A 15,378-nucleotide genomic window follows, 5' to 3' on the forward strand; every position below is an offset into this window, starting at 1 on the left:
GCCCACGCCCGCTCCCGTCCTCACCAGCACCGAGAAGCGCATGGGGATGCGGCCGAAGAGCTGCCCAGGGTTGGCGGCGTACAGCATGGCGTGGCACGAGTGGCTCCAGCCCGGCCCCAGGCGCATCGCCTCCACCCGGCTGATCTGCTTCAGCTCTGGAACCGCCGCCGTCGACATCTTGGCACTGACCCCGTCCCCGTCGCTGCCACTTAAGAGCATGCGCGAGCCCGCCCCCGCCGCGCCTCACCAATCCGCGGGCGGCCGCACCCCCAGGTCCCGTTCCCCCGCCAATCGCCGGCGCGCCCCGGGACCGAGCCCCTCGCAGCGCCGCGGCGCGTCGTCGAGAGGTGCAGCGAGCGGTGTGCAAAGGCAGGCGGTGAGCGTCAGCCGTCACCCAATAGTCGTACACCCCGGGCGGCGGCCCCGCCTCCGACGGGATCGCCCAGTCGACTGGTCGGTGCGGTGGTGGCTCAAGGTTCACACTGTGGGCGACGAACATCTTCCTTGGCGCCCCAAAGCAGACAGCCGAAAATCCCTGCGGTTTCTCCACCCTCAATGGCGCCGATCCCCCTTGCGCTCACCCGTTTCTCCCCAGGAGGCGGACCCGGCCCGCATGGCCCTGTGCATCCGCAATGGCGCCCTTGACACGACCACACAAGCCAGAAATGCCCCGGAGCCTTGCTCCGCCAGCGCCACAGGACCCGAGCCCGGAGGGCGACGGCCTTATCCTGCCACGCACGACAGCAGTCCCGACCTACCCACCCTGCTGGCCGGATCGATCCAGGACAGCACAGGAAGCAGGGCCAGGCAGGGCTTGAGCGCCCCAGTCCCCGAGTCCACGCTGGGTCAGGGCAGACGACTGGGAGCTCTGGGGCTCTGTGGACCCAGCTTGCTGAGCAGAAAGTGACTTAAATTCCGGGGCTGGAGCTTTCCAGCATCCTCCATGCCAGGCACCCCGTGCTGTTGGGGGAAGAGGGGCTTCCCCAATTTACGATGAGGAACTTGGAGCTCAGAGAGGGACAGAACTTGCCTAAGTACACCCAGCAGCTGGTGACAGAGACAGGATCCCGATTCCACAAGAGCCTGAGGTACTTACCTTGTGTTTGTCCTGGAGATGTCTCAGGCTCAGAAACATCAGAAACAGGCCGAGAGAGCGAGGTCCGCTGAACTCCATGATGGCAAGGCTCACCTCACCAGCAACAGGGCCCAAGGCCACTTTCCTCCCCACGGGGGGGGGGGGGAATGGATTTGCTAAGTACATGAACCACCCGCCTGCACTCACAGCATGGGTGCCCAGGGCTGGGGCACAGTCTCAGGAGAGCTGTGCAGTGAGGCCAAGCTCACCGGCACAGAGAAGGCTGCCTTGAGTGGAGCCAAGCAGGAGGAGAGGTAGGCAGAGGGTGGGCACTGGAAACTCACCTGTTAGGTCCATGGTGGTGTTAGATGTGGAGAATAAGAACCCAGAGAGGGCACCTCTGTCTCCTCCTATGGCCACCAGTGGGTCAGGGGCCACATGGGACAGCTGCAGGCAGCAGGGGAAGTCCAGATTCCAGGGTGAGCGACCATGTCAGAAGGCGAGAGGGCAGCAAGGGGAAGGGTCCTCCCACCCAAAGAGGGCCCCCACCCCTAGGCAGCCAAGCCCTGCCAGTGCCCAGGGTCTGTGGGACGCTGGCGCACGGCAGGGGAGGCTCCCCTTGCTCCAGCTCCTCCCCAAGACCAGACATGAAAAAAAGTGCTGTGTCTGTTGGGAGGTAGATGGGGAGCCAATCTGGCCCATGCAAGCACCCGTCTGACACCCTGGGTACCCCTCTACCCACACTGGGATGGGGCCAGACCCAGGCGTGTCAGAGCAGCTGCAGGGTCCATGGGTGGCAGCCTTCTCAGGGCAGGCACTGATGGGCCAGAACATGGGCTTCCCCTCCAGCCTCACAGTCTTCAGTCGAAGAAGGGCTATGGTGGCAGCTTGACCTGCGCCAAAGGAGTTGGGGCCCTGAGTGGTAGGCGGTGGTGTGATGGGTGCCCTGGGGCACTGGCCACTCCCTGGGCCGGGGAGCAGGGGCCGTGCAAAGGCCTGGGGCTGGGCTCCAGCCTGCAAGCCCACAACCATGGGTGGCTAGACCTGCTCCCGCCGTCCAGGCTCCACACACCAGCCACAGGGCTCTAGCACTGCTCCTCTGCTTGGAAACCTGTTCTTAACACTCTGACTCCCCCTTATAAAAACACTCCAGCAGCCCCTACAAGCTCTTCAGTATCTATCCAGCAGCCTTCACTCCAGCCAGGAGCTGTCCCCAGGGGACACACCAGGCTCACTCCTGCCACCTGGAACATTCTTCCAGGGCCAGCTCCTCCTCAGCCCTCAGGGCTGTTTAAGTCTCCTCGGAGAGGCCCTCCCTGCCGACCGGTTAAGTGAGTCCTTGTACGGTTTCGTCTCACCACCACGCTCGCTTTCTTCCTAATAGTAACCACAGCTGGCAGGATTCTGATGAGCTGCTGGGCACCTCACTGCCTGCAAGGCAGGAGCCTGCGGCCAGGCCCTCGCCCTCGGCTGTTCGACTGTTCCGCCTCCGCTGACACACAGCAGGTACTTAGCAAACGCCTTGAAATAGCCGGGGCTAGAGATGGGGACCGAACGACAACTCACAGCTGGGGGCCCTGGGCTCCCACACCACCTGTTCAGGAAACAGCCCAACCTCAAGGTTGTGGCTTCCCTCCAACCAGACAACCAGCCCTGACAGGGATGGCTGGAAGCTGCCCGTTCTCATTAGCCCTCACCTTGCTCACTGCCCCGGAGGGAAGCCAGGCAGAGGCCATGGAGCTGCCAGGGTGTGGGAGCCACCACCAACTACCCAGCGGCAAAACTCCGGGTCAGGAAATAGCCACAATCCCGAGGGCTGCACCCAGAGGAAGGAGCAGACAGGATATTGCTGCATGATTTTATTACTATAAATATACAGTAAAAACGAACCAACGGTGAGCCCATCTGAACACATCAGACGGCAGCACATGGAAGTCCCAGAGGGCCACTCTGCGGCCCAAACTTCACGCAGAGCTCTGGCACCAGGACCGATGGCCAGAGGCTGGGGCTTTGGTCGGGGGGTTGGTGCAGGGTGTGTGTGTGCGTGGGGCGGGAGAGGTGCGTGGGGCGGGGAGAGGTGCGTGGGGCGGGGAGAGGTGCGTGGGAGATGCTCGGTCCCAGTACACACACATGCATGGGAACATGTGCATTGAGTATGTGCGTGTATGGTGAGAGCATGTGAGCATGTGTGCATGTGTGAACGTGTGCATGTGAGCATGTGCGAGTGGGCGTGCATGTGTGAGCGTGTACAGGTGAGAGCATGTGCGTGCGTGTGCACGAGCAGGGGGGGTGGCTGGCCTGGGTGTGCAGGGAGCTGGGTGTGGGGACTGTGCTATCCACTGCTGGGTCTCCCCCAAGTGCCCACTAGGCAGAACTTGTGCTCAGAGCCACCGTGAGCCTCAGGGGAGGGCACTGAGCTGCCCCACGGCTGTCCTATCCGCAGGCCCGGCTGCAGGGCAGCCCTCCGGGGCCAGGGAGCAGCACACACCTTCCCGGCCCAGGGTTCTACTGGGACAGCTCCAGCCCTGGGTCACCAGGCCCACGCACTCTCCCTTTGCATATCTGCTGCCCAGGAGTTTTACCTTACAAAAAACAAAACAAAAAAAAAAACAAAACAAACAAAAAAAAAACCAAAAAAAAAACAGGATGAAGTCGCCCAGAGGCCAAGCCTCCCAGCTGGGACCCCACTCCCCAGTGTGCTGCTGGCTCCCTCCTCCCCAAGCCAGTCCTGCCACAGAAGCCTGCTATAGAACCAAATCAAAGAGATCTGCAAGGGGGCCAGGCGCAGTGGCTCATGCCTGTAATCCCAGCACTTTGGGAGGCCAAGGCGGGTGGATGACCTGAGGTCAGGAGTTTGAGACCAGCCTGACCAACATGGAGAAATCCCTTCTCTACTAAAACTACAAAAAAAGTAGCCGGGCGTGGTGGTGCATGCCTGTAATCCCAGCTACTCAGGAGCCTGAGGCAGGACAATCACTAGAACCCGGGAGGCAGAGGTTGCGGTGACCTAAGATAGCGCCACTGCACTCCAGCCTAGCGACACAGTGAGACTCCGTCTAAAAAAAAAAAAAAAACTGCAAGGGGACATTCCAATGGCAAAGGGGAACAAGGAGGCCGCCAGGTCCTCCCTGGCAGTAGCCTGTCGAACAGAAGCCCCCGCACCTGGAAAGACCTGGTGATGCCACCAAAGCCAGCACCATGAGAAGGTATGGAGCTGGGTGACAAGGTCACTGGATGCTGGAAGCCGCTGTGTCTCCGCCCCTCGATCAGGCCCAGCACTGGGCTGACATATTAGCTGCCCAGGGCGGCACCCGTGCACCCCAGGCCCCGAGCACTGAGGGCCCCAGCGGAGACGCACCAGAGAGGGCACTGAGGCCACGCAAACACGGCAGAGGACAAAAAGCAGCGACAGCCAGGTCGCCACAGTGAGACGCAGGGTGGGCGGACAGGCACTGTTTCCTTCATTGACCGTGCCTGGAGCCCCCACTGCCCCTGAACATCTGTGAAGACAGTGCTTCAACCACTGGTAAATCCCTTCTGCAGGTCTGCTGAGTTCTTGGGGCAGTGACCGCAGTGTTGCGGGGGCAGGCAGAGCCAGCACAGGCCGCACGTGGGCAGCCCCAGCCCCAGCCGCTCAGCCCGCGGGACCCTGGGCAACCAGGGCTCTGAACGAGGGATGGAAAGCTGCTGTCCTTCATCTTGTACCAGTTACAAATATATCAACTGTAGAAAAGGGAGACTTGGAGGGAACAGTCCACTGTGCTCTTTGATCAAGGGTCACCATGGCCCCTCGGAGCCTGGTGGCCACAGGGGGCATGCAGACAGGAGAGGCCGGCTAACACCGGGGTCCGGGGCAGCCCCTCGGCAAAGTCTGGGGAGCTGAGGACTCCATGCTGCCAGCTCGGCCAGGCTCTCAGAGTGGGGCCAGCTCGGCGGTGCTGGGATCGGGGCTGGGGCCACCAGGTGGGGGCCAGGTGGGGCTGGTGGTGCCGAGGCCGTGGGCCGTCTCCATGGAGGCGGGCCATCCTGCAGGTGGGAGCAGAGGGAGGGGAGGAGGGTCACACTCAGATGCTTGGTCCCGCGCCACCCGCTCCTACCCATCTGGAGCCCCCCCAAGGGGCTGGGCCATCCGGCACCCCCACTCCCGCCGCCCGTGGCCAGAAGAGCAGATTCACTCAGATGAGAGCACACCGAGGGCCGGAGGACTCCCCGGCTGAGCCAAATACGCTGTGTCCCTCTCAGGACAATGACCCCACCTCCCCCGACACCAGCAGCAGAGCTGCAGCCCCGTGTCAGAATGCGACACAGCACCGTGGCTGCTGCCCTCTGGGTCTCCTGCCCTTGCGCTGGTCAGTTTCCTGGGATGTAACAGCCGCTGTCCTGCCAAGGTCCTTTGGCTGGGTTAGTGGAACTCAGTCAGCCTAGGGTGCAGGGGTGGGGAGCAGCCCTGGATGAGAACAAGCCTGTGCTCAGAGTGGGCCCCAGGTGGCTACTGCAAGGCAGAAAGAGGAGCCTCCCACAGAGCCCCAATACCCAGACTGGCCTGCACGGTGCCGCCAGGCGCTGTCCCCGAATAGGTCTGGCGTCCCTGGGGCTTGGGCAACAGTGCTGGTGCGGAGCCTGGGACGGGGCCAGCATGGCCTCAGGGCTGCCCGATACCCAGCCACCAGCCCTGACGCATGGCTCCCAGTAGACAGGGCCCAGGCCCCACTCTCAGGTGAAGGACGGCTATTTTTTTCGGGGACTGCGACGAGAGCAGGGTTCCGAGGCTGTGAGCCCTGTTCTAGAACACACTGGCACTCCCGCCTCTGGAAGCTTGACCTGAATCGTAACATTCGCATAGCACCTTCCACCGACGCGCTGGCCGGGCCCCTCTGAAAGGTGCTGAGTGTCGTTTCAGTCTAGGGGTATGATGGCTCAGGAGAGGGGTCAACAGAGGGACTCGCTGGGCTCAAGAAGACAGAGGTTCGTGGGAATGCAGAGCGCAGTCAAAAGAAGCGAAGTTCTCCCTGGCCTGGCTCAAGTCCACCAAGGGGAAAGGGCCTCTTAGAGCCTGGACCCCCCGCCAGGCACTTCCTAGCAGGCTGCACGGGCCTCAGCAGACCAGAGCTGCACGCAGCCTGTGTGCCAAGACCCTTCGGGAAGGCAGAGGGTCACCAATCCATCTGCCTACATTTTGCTAGCACTCTTGGAGCTGCCTTCTCTTTCCCCCGTGTGCGCGCGTGTGTGTGTGTGTGTGTGTATTTTTTCTTGAGACAGGTCTCAGGCTGGAATGGGTGTGTGTGTGTGTGTGTTTTTTCTTGAGACAGGTCTCAGGCTGGAGTGGGCCTTGACCTCCCCAGCTCAGGCGATCCTCCCACCTCAGACCCCAGAGTAGCTGGGACCACAGGCACAAGCTACCACGCCCAAGCCAATTTTTTACTTTTTATAGAGAGGGGGTCTGTGTTTCCCACACTGATCTTGAATTCCTGGGCTCAAGTGATCTATCCCCTTGGTCTCCCAAAGTACTGGAATTCCAGGTGTGAACCATTGCCTGGCCAGAGCGGCCTTCTGTAAAACATTCACCTGGCCACCCTGGTAGAGGGTACCTCTTGTGGGGGATGGGGAGGGCCTCTTAGGGGGGGAATGGGGAGTGCCAGCCTCACAGGGCCTTCTATCACTAAGTGCTGGTGTTCCAGAAGGTTCCAGTACTGGGAGGGACAAGTGAGTCGGCAGCTCATGGCACAAAGGCAGCCCACAAGGCACTCTCTGCCAGGCCCACGGTGACGCCAGGCCCACGGTGACGCCAGGCCCACGGTGACGCCAGGCCCACGGTGACGCCAGGCCCACGGAGGCCATGCTGACAAGGGAAGGAGGGAGCAGGTGGCTGTGTGAGCGGACGCCCTCAGGCCAGGATACAAGATACTATGCCCTGGGCACCAGAGGGCCCCTCAAGGACAGACTCCCTCCAAGAGACGGGGACTGAGCTTGGAAACAGGTGATACAGGGGCTCTCCCAATCTGGGGCGCATTCTTTTCCCCATGAGTTGTTACTTAAAGCCATGACCAGAACACGGGAGAGGACCTGCCGAGCGCCCTAATGCATCTGCTGCAGGACCGATGGGAACTCATGGTGGGACCACCGAGAACAAGGCCAGACCCAGGCCTGGGGCTCTCCCCTCGGGACACGTCGCCCCACATCTCCCTGGGGTTCCCTCCACGGTGCTGCCCTGATCCTTCAAGCTCCTGCCTCCTGCAGGGGACAGTGGCTCTGGCGCGCCTGGGCTGGGTCTGTCTCCCTGCCTGGGCTGGGACTGTTCCAGGGCCCCTCAAGGCTGGAAGAAGAGCCTGACTGGCCGCCTAGTCCAGATGGAGAGACCTCTGGCCCCAAAAGTCGGGACCCCCCAGGAGGCCACTTTCTTGGGCAAAGGTGCAGCAGCCACTGGAGAGCTCTGGATTCGGAATCCAGAGCCCCTGGGAAGACGGATGCGGACGAAGACCCGAAAACCAGAAGGAACCCCGCCAGAGAGCAGGGGAGGCTCCTCTCTCCAAGGACGCGCGTCAGAGCCCCCGAAGCGCGTCTGGAAGGTCACGTACCGGCTTACTCGTCTATACCAACAGAGCAGGAGTCGGGCCCCAGGGCTGCGCGGAGAGGAGGAGAGACAGACGGAAGCTCGGTTAGCAAGCGCGCAGCAGCTGGCACAGCCACAGCAAGGGCACCAGCTTGGGGACGGGGTCAAGGCCGTCTAGAAACAAATGCTCTGCTGCAACCACAGAGAACCCAGAAGGAGAACCACAGCTGGGAGGCAGAGCGCGGCCAGAATTCAATGCAGAGGAGCGCACTGGCCCTGCCCCTCCCTCCCGCAGCTCCCGCCGCCGCAGCCGAGGGAAGGGCGCGTGAAGGAGCTGGAGGGCGAAGTCCACCTCTGGTTTCAGGCGTGAAGGCCCTGGGTAGGGGGCTGGGGCCGGACAGGACTGAGCCCAGGGAAACTCCAGGACACCAGGGCCCCGGGGTTCACCATCTCAGGGGCCCTCCCATCTACAGGGACACCAGGGTTCACTGAGGCTGCCCACCCCGCCAGGCAGCGGCTGCACCCCTATGAGAAACCACAGGCTCCTGCGTGTGATCATGCCTTACACACAGACACGGAGACAGTCCAGGGCTCTGACAAGTGAAAAAGCCATTGAAACAGAGGAGCCACCACATGGATTTAAAAACACACAGAAACCTGTGCTGACAAGGCTGACAGCCATGGAGATGGCGCCACACGGCTCCCAAAGGCAGATACGCTCTCCGTGGCTCAGAACTGAGGCCGTCAGGCTGACCTGCTGGCATTCAGCAGCAGCCGACTCCAAGAGGGGGCCCGGGGCCCAGGAGTTCACCTCAGGCTGCCCCGATGTAGACTAGGCCTCTTCTCTGCCACCTCCACAGATGACTGCTGCCTGCCCCCGTCTGTGGACCTGAAGAAGGCCGGAGACCCTCCCCTGGGAGTGGGGCATGAGACTCGGAGTCCTGGCCTCATCTGTGTGGGCCGGCAGTGGCTGTCCTGATCATTCCCAGGCCTGGCCACATAGGGGAGGCGCAGCCTCCGAGATGCTGCCCCACGGGGCCACCCTGCAGGATCAGATGTCACGCTCGTGGCTCCCAGAAGCTGAGGTCCTTCTCCTGGCCCCTCCCCGATCACCCCCCAAGTTTTCAACAGAATGAAATATCTGAGGTCCTTTGAAAGACCTTACTTGAATTCTGTGTCACTTTAAGGTAAGCTGGTCCTAAACACGCCTTGTGCTGTGAGTTGTTGGGGGCAGGCTGCTGTGGCCGTCAGGGCACCAGAGGCAGTGCCTGCTCCTGTAGCCTGTCATTCTCAGCCCGTGAGCACAGGCCACTGCTCAGCCAGAGTCCAGAGACACAAGAGCCCCTTTCCAACTAAAGCACGTCACAGCCACCCAATGCCAGGCCCAGGTCACCGGGTGACTCAGGAGGACTGAGCAATGGTGGGCCCTGGGGCCAGGAGGGGGGGGAAGAGGCCTGGCAGCCGCAAGGGAGGAGCCCTGCCCCTACGCAGTGGCTCTGGGGTCATGTCTGAACGCACCGCTGTAGCTGTTCATCCCAGTTTCAGAGCCACAGACAGCTTCACGGCAGGCGCTGAGACACGCGCCCCACTTCCCTCCCAGTCTTTGGAGCTTAGGATGCGAAACTGAGGATCTTATCCTAGCAGAGCAGAACACGAAGGTGCTTAGCTGACCGGGCCTGGGCCCAAGCCTCTGGACAAGGTGAAAAGAGGAACCCTTTCTCCCAGTCTTGCTGCCCCCCGCTGGCGCCTGGTGCCCCCACCTGTCCTCTGTGCCCTGGCCTGGGATGTGCTGCTGCATCAGGTGGCCTATGTCAGGCCTGGGGCAGGGTGACCCAGAAGACACTGCCCCTGCTCTCTGTGGCCCAGGGCCCCCGCTACCCAGCACAGCATGTGGCACCTGCTCCTGCTCTGTCTGCAGCTCTCAGGCACTGCCAGGAGCTCACCTGGCACCCAGCATGGGGCCTGTGGACGCCTGATACGACCAGGGGTGGGGGAAGATGTGGTGATCCCAGAGGGGCTGGATCTGCCCTCCTGGCAGGGAGCAGGAGGCAGAGGGAAAAGGACCCCAGCCTCTCACAGGCAGCCTCTCTCGCCTCCTGTGGCCAAGGCGGCCCCAGGGAGGGAAGAGCCAGGCCCTGCACGAGGCTGCCTTGCGGCCGTGACCCTGGCCCGCATCCTGCTTCAGGGTCAATAGCAGGGGCATGGCTTAGAGCCAGGGAGAGAACCGGGCTCCCATGGACCAGCCCTTGTTGCTACGCACCGACCATCAGAGCAGGGCCCCCTCCCCGGACACTGAGACAGGCACCCAGCTCCCCACCCCCAGACCCCAGTCCCTTTACCTGGCAGGTAGATGTCAGCAGGTGGGCCTCGGCCACAGCGCTCAGGGCTGCTGTCCTGCAGGACATTCTCAATGGAAGGCGCTCGGGTCCCTGAAGGTGGAGGGCGAGGTCAGGGATCTACAGGCAGGGGCCAGGTCCCGGCAGGTCCCTCCGGGCAGGAGGCTCAGGGCCGTCTCTCTTACCCAAGAGCTTTGTAGCCACTGTGGGGGCCCCAGGCTTGGGCTCCAGCAGGACTCCACCGTGACCCCACCTGCTCTCCAGGGACCCCAAAGCCAGGTGTTTCCCGTCTATTTCCCTCCTTCCCATCCCCCGCACGGGGCTTTTTTTCCCCTTTTTCACACTGTGTCCTGGGTGTTCAGAGCATGAGGCTTTTTTGTTTTGATCATAGAAACATCACACATTCATGTTTCAAAACAAGGACTGAACGCTGGCAGGTGTTCCCATCCCAGGCAGACGGCCCTGCAGGGTGAACAGCGCGGCCTGACCCTGTCACCCGTTCAGTCCATCCCAGCCGGGATCCCAGTGCCGCCGAGAGAGGCCTCTTGGCCAAGGGTTCCTGGGGCAGAAGAAGTGCTGGCCCAACGCCACCTGGAGCCCTAAGACCCCAGTGAGCCAGGGCTGCCTGGTCCCTGCATGCGGTTTGTACCCACGGAAGGAGGGGCTCACCTTGCTTTGGTGACGACGACTCATCAACCTCTTCTGTTATGAAACTCTAGAAAACAAAGCGTAAAGTGGCCTGGAGCTTGGAGAGAGCCTCGGCCACCCCTCCAGGAGAAGCTGCCATCGGGTATGGCCCTCCCGGGACCCACAGAGCCGCTCCACCGGGGCTGCTGCATCCACAGACCGAGGCTAAGGAGCCACACAGCTCAGCAAGGGCCTAGAAGTGCGGGAGTGCCCAGGCGGGCAGTGGGATGGGGTCTGATTCCAGCGACAGAAGCTGGAGGAGGGCTGGCCAGGGCGGGCACACAAAGCTTCCCTGGGGGGCCTCACCTCAGGGGAGCTGCTTTCCCGCAGGGCCAGCTCTGCACCACCCAGTGGGGGAGGGGCGTCCACGTCCTCGGAGAGCTTCTCCTCATCCTCTTCATGGATGGGGGAGGACGGGGACCGCAAGGTGCTGGGGACAGAGGAGGGTGGGCAGGGGTGAGAGGACAGCAACAAGGAAGGCTAACCCTACCAAAGCCACGCAGGGCACCTGGGGGCCTGCACACACCTGCCAGAACCCACACAAGGGCACTGCCTGGAGAAGGGCATCACCAGCCATAGGGGCCAACCCCAACGGCCAACAGGCAGCAGCGGCCCCCACAGACCCGCCTGACAGAGGGCTCCCACACACTGGCACAGGCCTGGGTTTCCTTTTCTTTCTGAAGGAGGAGAAACCGCTGGTGGTTCCCGGGGAGAAGCAGCAGGGACAGAGGCCCCCTTTCCTCTGAGCTTTGGCGCTGCCTCCTCGTGGGCATGGAGGGTGCCCAGGACGGCCCTGCAGAACCCCGCCTTCCTGAAACTCTTCTACGAGACCCGACAGGCCTGAGGCACGGAGTTCCCCTGGCAGCCGCCGCTCTAGACACCTCGAGGCTCCAGGGGAACCACAAATGAGCCGTGGCCAACCCCAGGAGCCGCGCCCTCGGAAGTCTGTCGTATGAGTGACGGATGATACAATCATCGCCTGGAGAGCCACGCCCCGTGGCTTGTCACGGGCGAACGGCAAGAGCAGTGAGTGTGCCTGGGTCACTGTCAGGTCCCGAGTTTCGGATGCCCTGGCTGGTCACCCGCAGAGTGGGCCTATGTGGCCAGTCCCCCAGTGAAGTCCGGGAACCCAGAGGCTCAAAGGGGCTCCCCTCAGTAGAGACACAGCACTGACCCCTGCAGCTTCCCGCTCGACAGTGTGTATGCGCCTGCACGCCGGTGTAGCCCCGGTGGGGGGTCAAAGCCTCCGGCTGCCCGGACGCCCTTCCTGCCTCGTCTGTTGCGTTCTTTGCTGTAAGAAACTTTATCCACGAGTCTAACCTGATGTGGGGTCTCTGAGTCCTTCTGGGGGATCACCACAAGGAACACATCATAAAGTGATTTGAAACTACAAATACGCCTGCTCCACACACGTGGCACCACCGCCCGCCATGCACCCAGCCTGGCTGCCGCTCACCTGTCGGGGGCCTTGCTCTGCGGCCTGCCCTTCTGGCGGCTGCTGTCCAGGATGTGGTCAATAGCGGCGAGCGGACAGCTGGCTTGGGACAGGCCGTCCGAGATGCCTGAATAGGTGATTTCTTCATAAAGAGGGGCCGAGGGGATGGCCGGGGAGACAGCCCGGAGGCCGTTGAGCGCCTCAAGCAGTGAGATGGGCTCGTAGCCAGGTGGGACGCTGTCAGAGCTCTGTAGGGACAGGGTGCGTGAGGGGGCTCATGCCCAGGGACCACCTGCTCCCCAGACCCTCCTCCTGATGACCTCCTGTCCACTCTGTCCTTTGGGGGATTTAGACTCCCCCATCCTCAGAGGGTGGCCAAGAGCTCCCTGGCAGCACTGACGCACTCCCTGCCTCAGACATCAGCTCCAGCACGGGGCCGGATGCCCAAATGCCCATGCTGGTGCCCGGGATGATGGGCACGAGGGCATCTGCCAAGAGCCGCCCCAGCCCTGGCCTCAACCAGCCCCTCCTTGGCTTTCAGTCCCGCCTGGCCACAGGTGGAGAGTGAAGGGTTAGTGACAGACAGGAGCTGGGAGCAGGGGCAGAGCAAAGCCATGCCAGAGGCGAGAGACACGGTCGGGGTGTCCTGGACGAGGGAAAGCTGAGCTGTCGGGAGCTGTGCCCCGCCCGGGCCTCTGGGGGCTGGCCTCCTCCAGGCAATTCTAATGGGTGCCGTGGCTAAGAGCCACTGTTCTCCCCTCATTGGGAGCAGAATCGACAAGGCTGACGAAGAAGGAAAATGCTCAGGTTCCGGGGAACGGAAGTCAGACTGCAGGGGCCCCTGCTCTGTCCCCACAAAACCAGGTTGAGGGGCAAACCGCTAGTCACTGCTCCCTTCAGGACAGCCGGGCCTGCCTGACCGAGCTCCTGGAAGGGAAGGTGAAATGGGTGGGGGGGGGGGGGGCCTGGGGCCCGCGGGGAGTTGGGGGAGAAATCGGGGAGTGGGCATGGCCCAGGCCCTGAGCCTGGGATGCTTTTCTGGACCTCTGTGTCCCCCACATTTGCTCCCGTACCTGCCTCCAAGTTAAACATAAATAACTACACAGAAGCCCCTCACCCCTCTAGAAAGGCAAATGCGCTCTGGGTGGTTCCGGAGAGGCCTCCACCTCTCTACACCAAGGCCCGCAAGGTTTCGGCTGGGTCTCCCTGGGCCACGGAGGCTCCAGGTAATCATGTGCTGGTCCCCCTGCCTGCTCCCTGGGGCACAGGGACAGCCCAAGAAAACCAAAGTCCTCAGCCCAAAGAGCTCGAACCCACAGGGTGAAGGAGTGGGACGCGGGGCCGAGAAGCATGCGTGGGGCGCGATTGCAAAACGCAGCAGCGACGTTAGTTCCGCCTGCAACGTCCATTCCACTGCCAGCAAGAAAAAAAAGGGAAACGGCACGGGGGCCACGCGGGGCGGAGGCAAAGCTGAGGGGAGGGCGGCGGGGCCAGCGAGCCTGGCATTTCGCCCACAGACCGAGAGCTTTTCTGGTTCCACAAACTCCCTGAGCAGGGAGGCCGTGACCGGGAGAGCGGAGCGGATGGGTTACACGAATCAGACACTAGCCTGGGGCAGAAACCATCTCCCCTACTTGTCATGGACGTAAAAATGAGGGCAGGGGCAAAAAAACGCAGCCGGAGGACCGGACACTTACTGTTTCCCTTTTAGGTTTCTTGCTGGTCAGGGAGGCGGGGTGCGGCTTTGATTTTTTAAAGGGACACTGTCAAGATAAAAATCAAATGTTTTACAACCACCACCCCCACGCGGCCCTGGAGTGGGCTGGACAGGTCTCTCTGGCTGGCTGTCCTCTCGCCACACCGCGGCCCAGAACTTCAAAAGCTTCCAGTGGACGTGAATCTTGGGAACGTCCTAAGTGCGGGTTCTGACTCGGGCCTTGGGCGGGCCATGTGTGCATCTCGGGAGCTCCCAGGAGCTGTGCTGCTGGAGTGGGGAGGCTGTGGAGCCCAATCTCACCCCCAGTGCCTGTGGCCCCTCACAGTCTGGGTCACCTGGGCAGCAGATTGGGCCAAGGTGGACGTGAGGGCAGCTGGACGCTCCCTAATGCGGGGTGGGTGCAGGGCAGGGATCCTGAAGCCACTGCGGTCAAAGTCCCCCAGCCAGTGCCCAGGCACTGGTGCTAACTCATCACAATGACAAACCCCTCAAGAGGACTGGGGAGAAGAGTCAGCCCCAGACCCACCCACCCACCATCGTCTTTAGGGACTCGCTGGACAGAACGCCCGTGGTGGCTCTTTCTGGCACTATGTGGAAGCGGCTCCGACAGGAACCTGGCAGGTGACGAGGAGCATTTGCTTTCACTCCGTGCAGAGGGGAGGACGGCTCCCTGGGTGGCTGGAGGTCAGAGCTGCCTGGTCACACCTCGGACCCCGGCCGCCCTGCACTGTAGGGGAATCTCAGCTCAGCCTAAGAGGGACAAACACAGAGGGACCTACTGGGCCCTCAGCCACCAGGACACAAATGAGGAAGGGCAAAAACAAGTGAAAATAAAGCTAGCCATGCCTGAGCAGCCATCTGTCCCTGCCTGAGAGAGGAAACTCTCTCAGAGGCAAATCCCTCAGGGGCTGCTTCTCTCGCCACCAAAAACCTGAGCGCACACAGCGTTTCCAAATCCAAGTCAACATCACAAGTGCGGAGGGCATGGTCCCAGGAGCCCCATGATGGCAGGGACCTAGCGCACCCGGGTTGACAGGGACCCCCAAGCCATGTTTCTCCTCTAGCTTCAAGACCATGTCAGATTTTAAAAGACAATCCCAAAATCTGGGTTTTAAGGGAAATTCCAGACTTTTAAACATTGGCCCCATTTCAGAAACATTGCACCTACTGCCAGAGAGGCCCATGGGGCCCAGGTCAAGGCCCTGATCAAGGGAGCTTGCGAGGAGCCTTCAAGAGCAAAGGCGGTGTCTGTGAACGCCAGTCCTCGGGGCTCTGCTCCTCTTTTCTGTTTAGAGAGGCAGCAGGCCTGGAAGAACCAACGGCTCCAAACAGCTGCAGCTAAGAGCCAAGAAAGGGACTCAATCTGACAATGCACGTGGCCTGTGGGGAGCAGTGGGCCTGAGACCCAGGCCCAGCCAGTCACTGTCCAACTCCCCCATTCTGCTCCCTGCCCACCAGAGCCCCTGCCACCCATCCCCGTCTCTGTCTCTCCACATCTGTCTCTTCCTGTCTCTCCGTCAGTCTCTCTCTGTGTCTCTCCACATCTGTCTCACCCTGTGTCTCTCCACATCTGTCTCT

General features: G+C 61.8%; 2 protein-coding genes across 2 annotated transcripts in view; both read right to left on the reverse strand.

Moving 5' to 3' along the window:
• The window catches only part of NUDT16L1 (nudix (nucleoside diphosphate linked moiety X)-type motif 16-like 1), a 2,182-nt gene extending 1,977 nt beyond the window's left edge, over positions 1-205 (reverse strand). Inside the window, exon 1 of the mRNA XM_011978497.1 lies at positions 3-205. Within this exon, the coding sequence (XP_011833887.1) occupies positions 3-177 (175 nt within the window). The 5' untranslated portion in view covers positions 178-205. The remainder of the gene's footprint in view (positions 1-2) is intronic.
• Positions 206-4,018: 3,813 nt separating this feature from the next.
• MGRN1 (mahogunin ring finger 1, E3 ubiquitin protein ligase) overlaps positions 4,019-15,378 on the reverse strand; it is a 41,651-nt gene continuing 30,291 nt past the window's right edge. The window contains exons 11-16 of the mRNA XM_011978498.1: positions 13,781-13,846; positions 12,105-12,331; positions 10,955-11,078; positions 10,631-10,676; positions 9,965-10,054; positions 4,019-5,101 (exon numbers count right to left, since the gene is read on the reverse strand). Of these exons, the coding sequence (XP_011833888.1) occupies positions 4,989-5,101; positions 9,965-10,054; positions 10,631-10,676; positions 10,955-11,078; positions 12,105-12,331; positions 13,781-13,846 (666 nt within the window). The 3' untranslated portion in view covers positions 4,019-4,988. The remainder of the gene's footprint in view (positions 5,102-9,964; positions 10,055-10,630; positions 10,677-10,954; positions 11,079-12,104; positions 12,332-13,780; positions 13,847-15,378) is intronic.

The sequence above is a fragment of the Mandrillus leucophaeus genome, unplaced genomic scaffold (genome assembly GCF_000951045.1).
Source record: "Mandrillus leucophaeus isolate KB7577 unplaced genomic scaffold, Mleu.le_1.0 Scaffold195, whole genome shotgun sequence".
Taxonomy (NCBI): domain Eukaryota; kingdom Metazoa; phylum Chordata; class Mammalia; order Primates; family Cercopithecidae; genus Mandrillus; species Mandrillus leucophaeus.